General features: G+C 42.2%; 1 protein-coding gene across 1 annotated transcript; it reads right to left on the reverse strand.

Moving 5' to 3' along the window:
• Positions 1-11,842: 11,842 nt before the first annotated feature.
• LOC311627615 (beta-catenin-like protein 1) lies at positions 11,843-13,537 on the reverse strand (the record flags this gene model as incomplete). The annotated part of the gene is made up of 1 exon (XM_084894108.1): positions 11,843-13,537. One exon carries the CDS (start codon positions 13,535-13,537, stop codon positions 11,843-11,845), a length of 1,695 nt encoding a protein of 564 aa, XP_084750234.1.
• Between the last annotated feature and the right edge of the window lie 4,660 nt (positions 13,538-18,197).

Genomic DNA, 18,197 nt, shown 5'->3' on the forward strand with positions numbered 1-18,197 from the left:
ATCAACTTTGAAATGTTGAGCTGTCTAACGCAGCATGCATAGGTGAAACAATACTTTTCTTCATTTAGAATCTGTCAATTATAAAGTTTTATAAAATCTTGTTAGAGATACAAGTTATTCTAAAATACTTTCAGCCTAGATTTCTCTGGGGCATATAAACTTAATATACTTATTGTACTGTAAACATACTTCATGGCATTTTTGTCCTGTAATGGATCTGGTGAGTTTGTTAGCTATATTAAAGCAAAGAATAAAATCATATTATTCCAGTTAAAAGGCCTGAATTAACTATGGTCTCTATGTGACCAAGTAGGGCAATTGCTGATGTTTCATGTTTCGTTTGTTTACACTGCTTTGGTGCAGTACAAAGTGGGCCAAGGGCAGATAGATTGGATGTTCTAGAGTTGCTGGATCAGTCTGCCAAGCGTCACTGGTGGTAAAGAACGTACACACATTCCTGTCAGGTGCTCTGTCACGTGGCCTAAAAGGCGGGACCATCTCCCAGGTGTACCCATTCACTGGCAGTCATCCAACCATATTTTGGGTTCAGTAGTGCATAGGAGAACTACCAATAACAAGCTGCTAATAAGACTGCACACTGGAGTGGTGTCTGTAGAAAGGCATACAGAAAGTAATCAAAGAGGCATTTTTTCTCCAGCCCCACATTATCCAATTTCTTTTTTTAAAATCTTTATTGTTAATATTGTATTACATATGTCTCTTCCCCCTCCCCCATTGACCCTTTCTAGCCAACTCCTGCCCGCAGTCTCAGGCCTTCAACACACTATTGTCTATGTCCATGGGGTATGCATATATACTGTATGCATAACCAGGGGTGGGGGTGGGGGGGTGGGAAGAGATCAACCAAAGACTTTGTATGCATATATGAATTGTGATGCTATAAATATAGAGGTGCATATATTCTTTCTGATTGGTTTCTTAGGATATATTCCTAGAAGTGGGATCATTGGGTCAAATGTCAGTGCCATATTTAATTTTTTGAAGAAACCCCATACTGTTCTTCATAATAGCTGTACCCATCTCCATTCCTACCAGCAGTTCACTAGGGTTCCCTTTTATCTACATCCTTGCCAACAATGGTCATTTGCTGATTTGTTAAAGGTAGCCATTTTGACAGATATGAGGTGATATCTCATTGTCATTTTAATATGCATCTCTCTGATGATCAGTGACTTTGAGCATTTTTTTATATGTACTTTACCATCTGTATGCCCATTTCGGAGAAGTGTCTATTTATGTCCTTTACCCATTTTTTTTAATTGGATGTTTTGCCTTCATTTTGCTAAGTTGTAATGAGTTTCTTACATTTTTTGAGCATTAACTCTTTATCAGATGTTTCATTGGCAAATATGTTCTCCCACACAGTGGGCTCCCTTTTCATTTTGTTGATAGTTTCTTTTGCCGTGCAGAAGCTTTTTATTTTTATATAGTCCCAGTTGTTTATTTTCCCTAGCCCTAGGAGATGTATCTGCAAACATATTGCAGTGAGAGATTTTGCTGCTTATAGTTGCTTCTAGGATTTTATGGTTTCACATTCTCTAATTTCATTAGATTTTCTAAGGTTTTAGTGGAGTCATGTATTCAGATTGGAGATGCTCCTATCTGTTTTACACACTCTGATCAAAGGATTTCAAATCAGCAGTTGTTTCAGAGCATTTGCTTTGTGTCCAGGCTGAAGACTTTGTACTTATGCAAAAAAGTTCCTTTTTTGCATAAGTACAAACAAAGATCAGCTATTTCAAAAAAAAATTGTGTTACACTACCTTAGAAGGATGCTGTCTTTACTTATAGTCTATTACTTTCTTTTCTTTTCTTTTTTTTTGTGTGTGTGTAATATATTTTATTGATATTTTACAGAGAGCAAGGGAGAGAGATAGAGAGCTAGAAACTTCGATGAGAGAGAAACATTGACCAGCTGCCTCTTGCACACCCCCTATCGGGAATGTGCCTGCAACCAATGTACATGCCCTGGACCAGAATCGAACCTGGGACCTTTCAGTCCGCAGACCGATGCTCTACCACTGAGCCAAACCGGTTTTGGCTAGTCTATTACTTTCAAGTACATTTGTTAAACAATATTTGAGAAACTCTGTCACCTTTTCTCCCACTCACCTCTAAAAAGCCCTTAACCTACACTGTACACTTGCAATGCTGAAAACATATCATCTGTTTAGTCAAGCATTCGCTCTAGCTCAGTATTCGTAGTGCATTCATTTGTTTTAGTAATTTATGTTGCAGGCTGAAGGACCACTGAGGATAGAAGCTGTATTTGTTTTGTCTGCTTTGGAACATGTCTCTCCCTGGACAGTCAAAGATGATTTATCTATTCTAAATTGTACACTTTGACATGGATCTGCAAATAAGGCAATTGAATTTTTTTGGTAATTACATTTTTAAAAGACATCAGCACACCATATGTATTCATATGAGTGTGGTTCTTTTTTTGTTTTTTAGTACTGTATAAAAGTTAATGGAACTTATAAAGGATAATATGAGTGCATGAGGTGTAGGTATAAAAGGTTAATGAGAGATAAGGCTGAAAAGTTGGATTGGGACCTGTTTAGAGAGGTCTGGATCCTTTAACCAAAATAATTTAGACATCATTGTGTAGGTGGAGGGAAAACGGTCAAGGTCTTTGAAGAGAGGCAGGGCATAACTGGATTCATGCTTTGGGAGGGTCAATTATGCATCCAAGTAGAGGCTGGACTGGAGAAGGGCAGAGTATGGAGGTGAGAGGGTATGTGGTCTTACTGCCTTTGACACGGTTCTGAATTGCTGAGCTGAGCGATCAGAGCCAGTGCTAGTCGTCAGCAGCAGGTGCGAGAGCCAGGTGGGGGGTGGGGGGGGGGCAGTGGAGTGGGGGACCGCAGCACACAGGAGCAAAGAATTTTCAGTCACCACCAGAGGCTCACCCCGATGACAGTGACCAGCGCCCCGCCTTGGTCTAGTGCCCCTGCTCATCTGTCCACCACCCCACCGCAGCTGATGCCTGCCATGTTCAGCACACACCCCATGGATATATGAAAGGCACTGTGAAGAATTATGGCCACTGCTGCAATCTACAAAATCCCTCAAAGATGAATTTGCCCAAATTCAGCTCACTAAGTGGCAAGGCTGGAGCTGAAAGAGTTGGTGTGCCTTTTAGTTCAGCACATTTTGCTGGTTGGTTACAGCTTTGCAGTCTCCAGGGGACTCTTGTGATTCAGGACGCCTGCAGCAGAAGCAAGAAGAAGGCCATCGTTTTCAAAGGATCTACCATGGGAAGTGCATGGGAGGAGCGGGACAGACAGGGCCGTCCTATGTGATTGTCTAGGTTGTGCCTCACATAAGGGTGACAGACTGCCAAGGGGAGCAGGGGCTGAAACTCACTTTCTGCTCTGCCCATGAGCCACGTGCTCTTGCACAGGGTTTTACTGCTTGGAGAAATTATTTCCTTTAATAATTTCTACAAAGGTACTTGTTCCTCAGGCAAGCCAGGCACCGCCCTTACCCCCATGCCCTCCATAGGTACATATTTCTTATCTTCTCAGAGCTCTCCATGAATTGGCTTTGGCTTTGGCCACACAGCTCTCAGTGCTGCTAAGAAGCTAAATATGAAGGCACCTGAATCATAACCATAGCCCAAGCCCCATCCTTAACCGTAACCCTAACTAGCCCTAGCTCTAGTGCTAGTCCTAGCCCTAATCGTAACCCTAACTATTTATATATATATATAAATATATATATATATATGAAGGCACCTGCCCCAAACTCTTCTCCCAAATGGGCCATTCTGAGGGACAGCACAGAGATATTTGCATTTGGGAACTTAATGAAAAGTAGTGTAGAGACTGAGAAGTAACCTTTGTAAAAAGAGGTAAATCCAATTTTGAGAGTCTATGAAAGAATTTCAGGAACAGGAAAGGCCCTCCTGAGTGTTTTTGGTTCATCCCACACTTGGCTTCCTGTTCCTCTTACCACTTTCCGCCATCCCTGCATCTCTAGAAATAGCATTCTGTAGGTGTTGTCAACCACACTGGTTATGTGCTCTGTCGCAGTCGCCTCCCTAGCAACTCATTCCTTATGTTCACTGATTTCTGTGGGCTGTTCTACTTGACTTTTCTCGCCACAGGTGGTTTCTAACCCTATGAAATCTGGTCTCTTTACTTTTAAGACTATGAAGAAAATAGAAAGAAATGGATAATAAAATATATGATGTTCTCTCAATTTGAAAGATCTTCTTTAAAAATGTACATAAGTATTTTCAGACAGTTGGTTCTATACTATCAAACTCTTTCTTATGCAAGACTTGCCTCAGACAACATCCTGCTGTGGTTCATGGAGTTTTTCCATTAATTTTTAGAGAGAGTGGAGGGGTGGAAGAGAAAAGAGAGAGGGAGAAAGAGAAAGAGAGAGAGAGGGAGAGAGAGAGAGAGAGAGAAATATTTATATGAGAGGGACTTATCAATTGGTTGGCTCTTCACTCACCCTGACCCAGTTATGTGCCCCTGACCAGGAATCAAACCTGTAATCCTTTGGTGAATGGGCTGATGCTCAAACCACTGAGCGACAGTGGCCAGGCAACACTCTCTCCTTTCAAATTAATGGTAGTCATTGTCATTGCTAATCAAAAATGGCACTTTCCCCAGTGACTTCAGGTGTATTTTAGAATCCATAATATCAAACTGCCCTGGAAGTCGCTATTGATTGGTTAGCACCCAACTCTAAATCTGTTTTCCATTCTTGATGAAGTCTATAATAGATGAGAAAATAGACTTAAAGTGTTGGCCAAGAAGATACACAGCAACTAAATATCAAACTCATGATCTGAATAAAGGTTTCTTGATTTCTGCTCTAGTGCTCTTTCTACTATACCATGATGCCTACTTTTGTTAATTTATATTTTATTCCTGCATTTCCTGAGCTCTTCAATAAGTTTTAAATTCTCTGAGGGAGAGAACTAGGGATTATGCAATTTGGTGCCTCTTGTTTTGTATGTTGTAGGAGCTCGTTTCTATCACATGAGTGTCGAGTGGAGACGTGATCTTTGACTGTGTGTCTGGGTTCTGCCAATCCACTTTGCAGCTCCTGCTTCAGCATCACAATGAGTCTTCACTCACGAGACCGCCAGACTTTTTGTGATCACTACATTTGCCATATGATTTCACCAAGTACCCCACCCCAGACTAGGCAGGCTGTAGTAACACCTTACTAGTCATAGCAGGGAAAATAAGACACATTTGCAAATCACGCAGCACGTCAAGCACACCCAACCTTCCCTTCTCCATCTGGGACTTGTGAACATACATTTAAGCAGACAAAAAATATCTTTACCCCTTTCTTTCTTTCCTTGCATTTAGAATCAATGATGGATTTCCTTTTTCCTACAGCAGCTACTCACACATAGCTGTGACTCGGGAAAATAATGGGAAGAGTGATTATCTGATGGGTGCTGATGTGGCTCTCTGCCTCGAATTATCCATCTCCTTTTCCCCATACCAACATGTTAGAAATTCCCACGATTGGAGACATCCTTTTGGGCCTATGTATTATGTTTATAGGAGGTAACTGCTAAAATGCCCCAAATGATCATGAACATTTTAGTATGAAATATTGGAAGCAGCCAATCTATAATAATAAAAGTATAATATACTAATTAGACCGAACAGGAGCTGTGACAGAGGTGGCCATGGCTGCAGTGGGAGGGGGCTGGGTCAAGCCCTTGCACAAATTTCATGCATTGGGCCTCTAGTTTTTCATAAAAAAGAAAAAGAATATAGAAGCTTAGGTAGACAAATTGCTTCAATTTTTTTCAAGAATTGTTCAATAATTAGAAAGTAGGGAAGTCTGAAGCCTGCGTGTTTCCTGGGAATGCAGGTTCTAAGCACTCAAAAGATAGCACAGACACTGGTGCCTATAATGAGGCATTAGATGGGGAACCCCCGACACAGGTAAAGAGATGGAGACAGAAGAGACACATTTCAGAGACTGAAGATGCTAATGACGCCTCACCATATCAGCAGACAGCAACTGCATGTTGCTGAAGGATGCCCAGGACCAAACCAGAGACGGTCGGACCTGCATTACCACCATTTGTCCACCAACCAGATCTGAACTATCATGGCTGACATGTACACATAAGGAACTATTTGACAGTGAAATTGGGACTCAAAAGAACTGTTGGCCCAGAAAGGAGCTCACTACAGACTGATTCATTTGCCTCTCAGCATAACCATTATGGCTTTTCTCAGTTTAGGTTCTTACAAGGGTATTTCTTGGATCACATGATCTCACACATCTAGAGGAAATAATGAACAACATAAGCTGATGAACAAAAACAGACCCAGAGAAAGAGAAGCAGTGATCAGACTCTCAAACCTCAGAGGGAAAGTAGGGGAGGGTAGGGGTAAGGGGAAGAGATCAACCAAAGGACTTACGTGCATGCATATGGGCCTAGCCAGTGGCCATGGACAACAGGGGGGTGGGGGCATATGTAGGGAGGGTTTTGGGATAGGAATGGGGGGATGAGGACAATTATGTGATACCATAATCAATAAAAATAAATAAATATTAAGAGAGAGAGAGAGAGAGAGAGAGAGAGAGAGAGAGAGAGAGAGAATTATAAAAGCAAGCTTTGTGCCCAGTTTAGCTCATGGATTTGATGAATACATGGCCAATAATTTGGAGAATCATGCCATTCTTTGTGTGATATGATACTTTCTTAAACATAATTTTTTGTTTGGATTTAGCCAGCATCTCCTATCTCTGACTTAGTTTGGTTCCTTTGTCTCTCACCTAAAATATTGCAGGTGCTATTAACTGGCTTGCTTCCTTCTAGAAACCCAACTCAGTTCATTCTCCACATCAGCTCCAGGTTTATCATCCTAAAATAAAGATCTGATCAACACCCACTTTGTGGTCTTGGTCATTTTGTTCTCTCTGACTGGTGGGTTTCCCTCTATTGTTTGCTTTGCCCACTACTAGTCAATAAATATTCCAGACTCAGTGCAAATATTACTTTTTTAGTGAAGAGTCCCATATCCACCAGACAGTCAGTACTGTCTGATCTGTGCTCCAACTGTGATTTCTGATAGTGATTTTGTGGCATCACCAGTTGGCACTCTCTTCCGTGATCTATCAATTTGTTTTTCTTTTTCCTGTCCAAGTCACAAATATCTTTTTCCCATCTATATAATTTTGGATGCCTAGCACTTAGTACAAGAACTGAGACTTAGTGTGACCTCATTAAGTATTTTTGAAATTGAATTAAACCCAAGGCTTTTGACAATCCTTAAATTGGACAAACTTCCTATTAAAAAGTAAACAAGCCTACATTTTGTGGAATTCTCAAGAGCTAGAAGCAGTATCTTTCAATCTTGTTTGGGCATTTAAAAAGTTTCTTTCTGTTATCTAGAAGAAAATTGAATTACAAAGAAACCTGTCTTTCTATGTTGCCCTTTCTCTGTAGATGACTGACTTACTTTTATAGGGACTGTTATTCCCCCTCTTTCTAAAGAGTTAGATTTGGTTGATTTATTTTTCTCCCCCTTCCTCCTTCACCTTCTTTCTTGCCCTCTTTCCTTCCATCAATGTTGCTGCTGTCATTAGTCATCATGATCATCATTATTCCTCCATTGCCCTTATTCCATATGCCAGATGTTTTACAAATATCATCTCACACTTAATCCTCATAGGCCTTATTTTACTTTTTTTAAAGATGAAGAAACTGGGATTCAGGGAAGGTTAGGAACTTTGCTTGATCATAGATCTGGGATGTAATGCCAGAGCTGTTTCTTTCTCCCTTTTTTCTCCCCCTACTCTGTTCCCTTTTCTCTTCCCCTCCCCCATCTCTTCCCACTATTACTAAACAAACAGATAAACAAACAAACAAAACAAAAAAGCCAAAGCCAGGATTTTAAATTCTGCTTCTTTTGGGAAGTAAATTTTTTCTTGTTAGTTAATACATGTATAATACATAGTTTGGGCAGTTTTACACCCAGTTCAACAAGCCTCCTTCCAACCCAGATCAAGTAGAGAGGCTGATTAACCTCACTGTTGTGAGAGAACCCTGTGTTCTCATACAGGCATGCATGAATTGCTAGTTATCAGCCCTAGACCCACAGCCAAGGCCTGTTCACTGTTCACTGTGTGGGTGGCTCTCTCTGAGAGATTTTCCTCTTCCCTTCACTGGTTTGTTCTTCCTGGCTCCTTATTTTAGATCCAAATGTTTTCCTCTGGAAAATATTATATCTCTAGTTTCCCCAGTGCTTGCTTCAGAAGTTTTTTGGTGTATTTTTATTTTATTATTTTTTTATTTATGAACAATTAGGTTTTTAAAGAACTATTTTATATCCATAAGAATGTGAATTCTTAAACCTGAATAGATGATCATAGAACCTTATCCAGGAGTGGACACATGTAATGTAGGTGGGTTACAGATGATTCTCTAAAAGGAAAAAGAAAAAGCAACCTAAATCAAGCTAGACTATTTTTCTTCTAACTTGTTAAATTCTTAAGTATGCTGACCCAGATAAATGGTAACAGATGGGCTGAGAGCTAACTTAAGCTAGGATGAGGCCACCTCTGCAGCCTACTCTAAGTTTATAGATACTCTGAGAGATGGTGCTGCCCCGAGAGGCAGGGCTATTTGTCCTTTCATTTTATTTTATTTTTTAAATATATTTTATTGATTTTTTACAGAGTGGAAAAGAGAGGGATAGAGAGTTAGAAACATCGATGAGAGAGAATTATCAATTAGCTGCCTCCTGCACACCCCCTACTTGGGATGTGCCTACAACCAAGGTACATGCCCTTGACCTGAATCGAACCTGGAACCTTTCAGTCCGCAGGCGGACGCTCTATCCACTGAGCGAAACCGGTTTTGGCTATCTGTCCTTTTAGAGCTCCCAGTGTAAATGGTGTGTGACCAAAGCAGCTGTGCTACTACAGGTGGTCCCCATGGCCTCATTGTCCCCAAACTTCAAATGTCTCTCCCAAGGGTGCTGCTGTCACATCACTGTTTCCCTGCATTTTTTCCCTCAGGGGTGGGCACTGCCTGTCTCAAGACACATCCCTGATGCCAGCAGCCTTTGCTTCAGAACCGCCATCTGCTCCCAGGGATAGTTCTACCAACCACATTTCCCAGGATTTGCTTAGTTATGTCTCCACGTCCCTCACACAGTGCATGATTTTTATGGAGTTGGTGTTTCTTGGGAGGAGAGCGGAAAGGAAGGAGGGGGTTTATAAAAATAATGAGATTGAGCTGTGCTTAAAGATGTTCCGAATCACCCACTTATAAATTGACTGTTTAGAGAGGCAGCTTTCAAAATTGGCCGGGGAACTAGAAGGAAAAGAAGTAAAAATAATTCATGCTCAGCAGATATATATTTAGATAACAAATTCAAAGAGAAGCAGATGAATAAACCTGAATAAACAACGAAAAACTAGAGAATGAAAAGAAGAAATCGCAATTGGGCCACACAGCTGATACATGAATAGGAAATCCTGACAGGGAAAAGTTGCAGATGAGACAACCCGGGAAGCAGAGACTATGTGGGAAAACGGGGCATAACAGCCCCAAAGTCCCAATGTTCCTGGCTGAGAGAGGCTCTGGGGCCTGGGCAACATGAAATTCCCTGTTTTCCCCAGCATCAAAGAAATATATATATATATATATATATATATATATATATATATATCCCAAATCTGTATATGTATATATACTTTAACAACTGGTAGCTCAATTTTGAAAATGAAATGTATTTTAATAAACACAGTGGTGCCAACATCTTTATTCTTAGTGTGGCTCCCACTCCGCTCTAGCTGGCTGAACTTTAGCCTCTTCTCCCATGGCTTGTTTATCGAAGAGCTGTACCCTTATTCCTCATTTAATCAGCACACACTTAATGGCCAGGATCCAGGCTAGTTGCATTTAAATATTGATTTAGATGTGTACTAGAAACCTGGTGCATGAAATTCGAGCACAGGTAGGGTCCCCAGGCTGAATGGCAATCAGGGCTGATTTATGGGGCGACTGGTAGGGTAATCAAGAGATTTCAAAAAGAGAGAAAAGATGGTTCGTAAGCCCAAGTGTCTCCGATTAGATTCCTGGTCAAAGGTACATTCCTGGGTTGTGGGCTCAATCCCCAGTATAGGACATGCAGCAGACATTGGATCAATGGTTTGCTTTCATCATTAATGTTTCTATCTCTTCCTGTCTGTAATCCATAAAAATATATTTAAAAATTTTTTTAAAGAAAACTTGAAATATGGCTAGATTGAATTGAGGTAAAATCACTGGATTTTTAAGACTTCTATCAATTACCTATTGAAGTGATATTTTAAGTCAAATAAACCCATAAACTGAATTGCACACATTTCTTTATCTTTTTAATGTGTTTGGTAGAAGTTGTAAACTACAGAGGTGGCTCTCATTGTGATTGCTCCTATGGTGTATGTGTTGAACAGTGCTGGCTCAGAAAATGCTAGTATATTGACCAAGGCCATACAACTATCACTGCCTGAAACCTGTTGGTGATCAGATTTCCCTCTTTGGGCTTCCATTTATTCCTTTATGCCAGTCCTGGTTAAAAGTGGATAGTCTAATTTAAACCCAAGAAACATAAAAACGGTTTCTATAGAACTTCGCCCATCATTGGGAAAGAATAACTCAAAAAGAGCATCTGAGGGCCTGTGACTAGAATGAGATTCTTGTCAAAGAGTGTTAAGCCCATCCCTCACTCCCCTTAGCCATTAGCCTTCTGTCCTTTGGGTTTCTGTCTTAGTCTTTCAGGCTCTGTGGTAAGGAGGCAGGGAGGGGGCAGCATTATATGCTGGGTGGTTTCTAAACAACACATTTATTTCTCACAGTTATGGAGGATGGGAAGTTCAATATCAAGGTGCTAGCAGATTTTTTGTCCCATGAGGGCATGCTTTGTAGTTCCCAAATGTGCCTTGTAAGTGTGTCCTCCCATGGCAGAAGGTGAGGGAGCTTTCTCCTGCCTCTTATATATGCACTAATCCCATTCGTGAGGGCTCCACCTTAGGACTTAATCACCTCCCCAAGGCCCCACTTCCTAATACCATCACCTCCAAAACTAGAAATCTAGTTATGAATTTTGGAAAGTCACCAATATTCAGACCATAACAATATTTATAAGCATCACAGCCCACCTTTACTGTCTCCAATTACACAAAAAAATATATATATTTATTCCTCCCAGTGCCCAATCCTCACTTTTCTGTCAGGCCACCAGCCCCACTCCTCATCCAATTCTTTATCATTCTTCAGGTCTCCAATGTCACTTTGTTAAAGTCACTCAACTCACCTTCAGTCTGAGTAAGCAGCCCCTCCTCATTATTCCCTTTCTTAGCACCTCCTCTACTGCACGTGTCTGCTTTTGTAATTTGTATTTAATGGCTGAGAGTCCATGAGAGCTGGAGTCATATATACCCTGCTCACCTACAGGGCCTGACAGAGGAAGTTTTCTCTAAAAGTCTTGAGGGCCATGATAAGGAAACTGAACTTCATGCTAAGAACACTGAGACGATACTCAAAAGTTTTATTTTTTAAAATATATTTTATTTTGGTATTTTTGTTCTACAGGAAGATAAACTTTAAGCTTTTTAATATGTGTGTTGCCAAGCCCAGGCCCTTTAATTATAACAATCTAATGATCTACATCTAAACAGGTACAGATAATAGCAATAAAATGTTTTATACTCTTTGGTACTATTTACAAACCAAAACAAAACACTAGTTCCATTTGTCCGAAAGTCACGTTGAGCGGAGCAGAATCTGGGAGGAAGGCCCTGAGCCTGTGGGTGCCGCCCAAGGCGGGCTCTAGAGGGTGACCAGCAGGCCCAGGATGCGCTGCTGCTCGCTCTCCCTGAACTCCGGGCTGCGGCCATCCCCAATGCTCTCCGCGTACTCCTTGACGATGTCCCTCACCACATCGATGGAGCTCCCTCTCATGCTTAAGGTCTGGTGAACCCTCTGCCGAATCTGGGGGGCCTTGGCGTTGCAGATCTCCGACATGACGTAGCAGATGTGCTGCAGGACAAAGAGCCCCGCGTCCAGGCGCCGCAGGTAGAGCTCCTCCTCAGCGTCGCTGTCCAGAACCTCCCCTCGCAGGGCCCCGTGCTGCTTCCCCGCGTCCATCTTCTTGTCGGCCTCCTGGACGGCATCCAGATATTTGAAATGCAGCTCCATCAGTCTGTCCACCTTCTCGCTGTCATTTTCGGTGAATTTCCCCAGCAGCCGGGCTCGCCGCTGGCCTGTCAGGTTGCGCAGGAGGGAAGCCAGGATGGAGCAGATGTGCTCTTCGTGCTCCTTCTCGGTGCTCCCCGCCTTCTTGATCTTCCTGGGAGATTTCATGAAGAGGGGAAAGAGGGTCCTTAAGCCCAGGATGTCCACAAACATATCACAACTGCCTTTGCCCTCGGGCCCGAGCATGGCGTGGTCCAGCACCTTGAGGGCGCTGCTCCTCGACACCCGCTTGGCCCTGAGCATGAGGTTCATCAGCTGAACGCCCTCGCCCTGCAGGAAGCGCTCGCGGTTGGCACTGAGCAACAGGCAGGAGCAGAGCGAGTCAAACAGGTTCTCCATCATCTCCCGCTCCTCCGCGGTGCGGGGATCCCTTCTCTTGAACACGGATAACTGCCGCAAGAGCACATCCATTCCGCCCAGCTTCCCCAGCAAGGCCCTGTTGGCATCGCTGTCCTGCAGCAGGATGGCCAGCACCTCGCTGCAATACAGCTTGTTGGCGTCGAAGGGCATCTTGGCCTTCAGCCTGTTCAGCAGCCAGTGCAGGAGGCCCTGCTGGGCGGCCTCCGCACACATCTGGGGCCGGAACTCGGCCATGTTCTCCACCAGGGCCAGGGTGTCATGCACGCCCTGCGCCTCCTCCGCCACCGTCTCCCGCAGGCGCTCCAGGTGGTGCACCAGCAGCGCCACCACGTGCCCGTCCGCCAGCGCCTGGACCAGCACCTCCGCTCCCCACTCCTCACCCTCGTGGACCGCGTCCACATCTGTCAGCTCCTCCAGCAGGTGCACCACGGTGATGGCCACGTCTGTGTTGTCGTGTCCCAGCAGCCCCAGGAGAGACGGGACGGCATTTAGCTCCACCAGGAGCGGGTACAGGTCCGGCCTGGTGGCCACCACGTGCATTTCCTGGAGGATGTCATTGAGGTCCAGCTCGGATTCCATGAACTTCTCGGGCTGGTCTGGAAACTTAACCCTCAGCTCTTGGTTCCTGTAGGATCTCTTCTCAAAGATCAGGATCATTCTCTTCACGGAGCTGGCATCCAGTGGTTCCTCCTCTTCCTCTTTCCCCTCACCTTCGTTGTCCACAATCTGAAGCAGCATCTTCTGGTCATCATCTGCTGCTTTTCCCACCGTCATTCCCTCTTCCCGAAAGCGGTCGCGTCCTCCAGCACCAGCTAGTTTCTTGGCCTTTTTCAGCTCCTCCTCTTGCTCATCCCAGGGGCGTTTGGTGCCCCTGTTGGGCTGGTAGCTGAGCACTTCTCCCACATCCATGCTTCCAGGAGCAGCTCGCAAGGATAGCGCTGACTTCTTGCCTCCACTCACAACCAAGCCTTGGCCCCTTCAGCAGCGCTGCAGACACACTGCCCAAGCCCCGAGTAGGGGATTCAGAGCCAAGGAGGTGACGGGTGCGAGAGACAGGAGCCAGCCACACTGTGGTTGAAGACTTTGCTGCCTTGAAGCCCGCTGCATTTATGGCCAGGCTGCTTCCTCCCTGGGCCTTAAGAGGCTTGGAAAGGGGCGGAGACTTGAAGGGGCGGGGCCCTGAGGGTAAAGACCTTGGGAAACAAGATTAATTGGGGACTTCCCAAGGACAAGATAGGATGCAGGGGTTTCCCAGGAATAGAAATCTGTTCCTTCCAATGACGTAGGCAATTTTATCCTCATTTCACAGATAAGAAAACCAAGGTATACCCACCAACCACATGTGGCTAAAGAGAACCTGATGGGTTTATTCAGTGAGAACCTAAGAGTCTCGGGTTTGATTCCTGGTCAAAGGCATATTCCTGGGTTTCAGACTGAATCTCCAGCATGGGACATGCAAGAGACATCGGACCAATGGTTTTCTCTCATCATTGATGCTTCTATCTCTTCCTCTCTGTAATCCAGTGTTTTTCAACCGCTGTTCCGTGGCACACTAGTGTGCCACGAGATGTTGCCTGGTGTGCCGTAGGTGCAGACAAGACAAGAATTTTATAATTTTTCACTATTTTGTTTACTTAATATTTCATAATAAAGTAATTATAAAATACTTTCTTTGTGTTTATTTGATTCCTATTCAAGAGAATTACTTTATATATAGTCAATATAGGCACAGAGTTAAATTTTTTAACATTTTCTAATGGTGGTGTGCCTCGTGATTTTTTTCATCAAACAAGTGTGCCTTTGCCCAAAAAAGGTTGAAAAACACTGCTGTAATCCATAAAAATATATTTAGGAAAAATATGTTTATAAAAAAGAACCTTGAAATATGGCTAGATTTACTTGAAATGTACCCTGAGGTAAATGAAAGGCTCACTGGATTTTTAAAACTTTTATCAATTACCTATTGAAGTGATATTTTAAGACAAATAAATTCATAAACTTACTTCCACACGTTTCTTTATCTTTTTTATGTGTTTGGTAGAAGATGTAAACTACAGAGGTGGCTCTCTTTGTACCTTGCTCCCATGATGTATGTGTTGAATAGTGCTCACTCAGAAAGTGCTACCCTGTTTCCCCGAAAATAAGACAGTGTCTTATATTAATTTTTGCTCCCAAAGATGCGCTAGGTCTTATTTTCGGAGGATGTCTTATTTTGGGGGAAATACGGTAGTATATTGCCCAAGGCCAAACAACTATTACTGACTGAAAACCTGTTTGTGATCAGATTTCCCTCTTTGGGCTTCCATTTATTCCTTTATGCCAGTCCTGGTGGAAAGTGGATAATCTTGTTTAAACCCAAGAAACAAAAAGGTTTTCTGTAGGGGAATATTGCCCATCATTTGGAAAATATAACTCTAATAGAGCATCTGAGGGCCTGTGACTGGAATCAGTCTCTCTCTTCAAAAGGTGTTAAGCCTATCCTTACTCTCCTTAGCCATTAACCTTCTGTTCTTAGGGTTTCTGTTTGTCTTAGTCTTTTGTGCTCTGTGGTGAGGATGGGGGGAATCATACACGGGGTGGCTTATAAACAGCAAATTTATTTCTCCCAGTTCTGGAGGATGGGAAGTTCAAGATCAAGGCGCTAGCAGATTTGTTGTCGCATGAGGGCATGCTTTGTAGGTCCTAAATGGGATTAGGTAAGTGTGTCCTCGGGAGGCAGAAGCTGGTGAGGGAGCTTTTTCCTGCCTCTTATATAAGCTCTAATCCCATTCATAAGGACTCCACCTTATGACCTAATCACCTCCCCAAGGCCCCACTTCCTAATACCATCACCTCCAAAACTAGAAACCTACTTATGAATTTTGGGAGGACACAAATATTCAGGCCATAGCAATATTTATAACCCAGCTCAGATGCCACCTTCTTCTTGTTTACTCAATTTATTCCAGAATTAATTGCTTTTTCCTTCTTAACCCAGATTACCTCTTTGATCTCTTTTCATTGCTATTTGGTCTTTCTTTATTTATTATTTTTGTCTGCAGATCAGACTCCCACACTGGACTGTGTGTTTCTTAAGGGTAAGTACTGTGTTAATTGTCTACCTATTTGTGCCTTCTTAGCCTAGTATTGTTTTCATGAGTAGGGTTCAGGAATGTTGACATGACCTCCTTGTTGAATAGTTCAGTAAATTAGGAGTTAATTTGTCCCTTCTCAGTTTCCATAACCTTGTTCCCTTTTTCAAAAATTAGATTTCCTTGGCCCTCTGTAACCCCCTGCACTTTGCCAGAGGGGCTTCATATGACTTCTAATATAACCAGGTCATAGGTTTCAACCACAGATACATTATCCTTCACCAGATATTCCTTGCATCATTAATAACCAGTATCTCTTTCTGTTTACTACTTGTGTCCTACTTTGAGTAAACCAATATAGTCAACCAGGGTTTATGAAACACATTAAGGAATAATGCTTTATATGAAGATTCACTGCAGGATTGCTTCTGAGAGTCAGTTCCTGTTATTTTTTAAATAGTTTGAAGAATGCATTTATAAAAATAAAGGCATACCCTGTATTTTGAAGATTGTGAGTGGATTTGTGTCTTGATATTGGTTATCCCTTCCTAGTTTCTTGATTGCTTTGAAGTAAGTCCACTTACCTGTGATCATTATAGGTTTCTGACCCTATGATTTCCTTGCTTTTATGCAGACTAATTAAGACTTTAGCCCTAATTATTACTAGAAAAGCATCTCACTAAGTGAACATCTGTTATTCTTTTAGGCCACCTTTGGACATTCTTCTGTATTTGAGAAATTTGCTACCTTATAAATCATTGCCTATCAGTATAGAAGTAAAAAAATTACTTTTTTGCCTTCCCTTATAGTCAGGGTTTGGATATGTGTATTTAGTGCTTGCAGGCAGGGAAAGTACTGTCACCGAACTTCAAATTGGAAGTTAGTGCTACAAATAAAAAGATACCTGGGGAAAAACACACTGTGGTGAGGATGGTGGCAGTTATATCTGATTTTTTGAAGCAACAGAGCCTATATCCAATGGCCATGGCCATGTGGAGAGGGTAGCTGTGAGGCCTCAGGCTAGCTGGGGAGACAGTGATAATTTCAATTGAAGCAGCATATGGTGTGATGTCACCATGATTCCTGGCTCAGAAGTCTTTATTATGCTTCTCTGGCTCTTCAGGAAATTTCTGTGAGTGACCTAGTATTCTTTAATGAATTATTTTCTTTTAAAACTTGCCAGGGTTAGCTTATATTATTTGAAACTAAAAAAACCCTACTGGCTATAGAACCTGTATTATAGCCGACGCTAGTTCATATTGTTGATTCTGTCTTTGGAATGGCCCGCTGTGGTAAAAGGGACAGAATCCTACTGTGTCTTATGTCTCTTTAGAGTAGCTAGATTCTGTGTTGTTCAGTCCTGAAGACTTTAACTTGAACTCCCTCATCTGTTGACACTTCTCCATCTCTATTGCTGTCACCTGAGGCCAGCTGCAACAGTCTCCACACCTCCCTCCCTCATACAGTCTTCACCTTCCAAAACCTATCAACCATATTACAGCTAGGAGAGCTTCCTAAAGCGTGCATTTGATTCTGGCATTCCACTTCATGGATCTCTTTAATGTCTCTCTAATATTCTTCAAATAAAATATGAAGTCCTCGATGTGGTTTTAATAGTTTAGAGTTATCACTCAATTTACACTACAAACCCGATATCTCACTTCTCTGTTCCTTCTACTTTATGTTCCAAATACATTGGTTTCTCAGTTTCTTGAACATCATCCTAACCTTTGTGTCACTGTGCCCTTTTTCCCAGAACACTATTCCTCCCTTTATTCAGCCTTGTTTTGTTTGGCTTACTCTTTATAATAGGCAAGGTATCACAGGCTTCTGTAAAATAAGAGTCCAAACCTCACAAAAGGCAAGATTTCATTCTTCTTAATGGCTGAGTAATAAATAGTCCATTGTATATATGCACCACATCTTCATTTATTCATCTATTGATGGTCACTTAGTTTGCCTCCATATCTTGGCTATTGTAAATAATGCTGTGATGAAACAGTGGTGAATATCTCTTTTCGAATTAGTGTTTTGAATTTCTTCAGATAAATACCCAGAAGTGGAATTGCTGAGTCATGTGGTGGATATATATATATATATATATATATATATATATATATACATATGAGCTTGTAATTTTCTGAGAAAGATTGTATACTCAGTGCAATAGAGAACAGAGCACCATAACGGCTTTCATATCATTTCACCTACTGAAATCTGGCAGACTGAATTGACTGATTTTATCTGCCAGTAATTATTTTCCATGTTTGCATTTGGTGCAAGGATCAGCTTGGGTCTCTCCCTTCTTTTCACAAATGAGGAGAGGATCACTCATTTGTATATTATTTCAATGCTTTCTGGAGAGTATCACAGTGTTTAGGAGTAGGAGCCCAAGCAGTTTACCTGGTTCAATTCTGTGTCCCCTCTCAGGTTCACCTTTGTTTACTTCCCAGCATTTGGCCCACGCTTAGTAAATATTTATTCAAAGAACAGTATTG

Source organism: Pipistrellus hanaki (assembly GCF_964339955.1).
Source record: "Pipistrellus hanaki genome assembly, chromosome: 9".
NCBI classification, from domain to species: domain Eukaryota; kingdom Metazoa; phylum Chordata; class Mammalia; order Chiroptera; family Vespertilionidae; genus Pipistrellus; species Pipistrellus hanaki.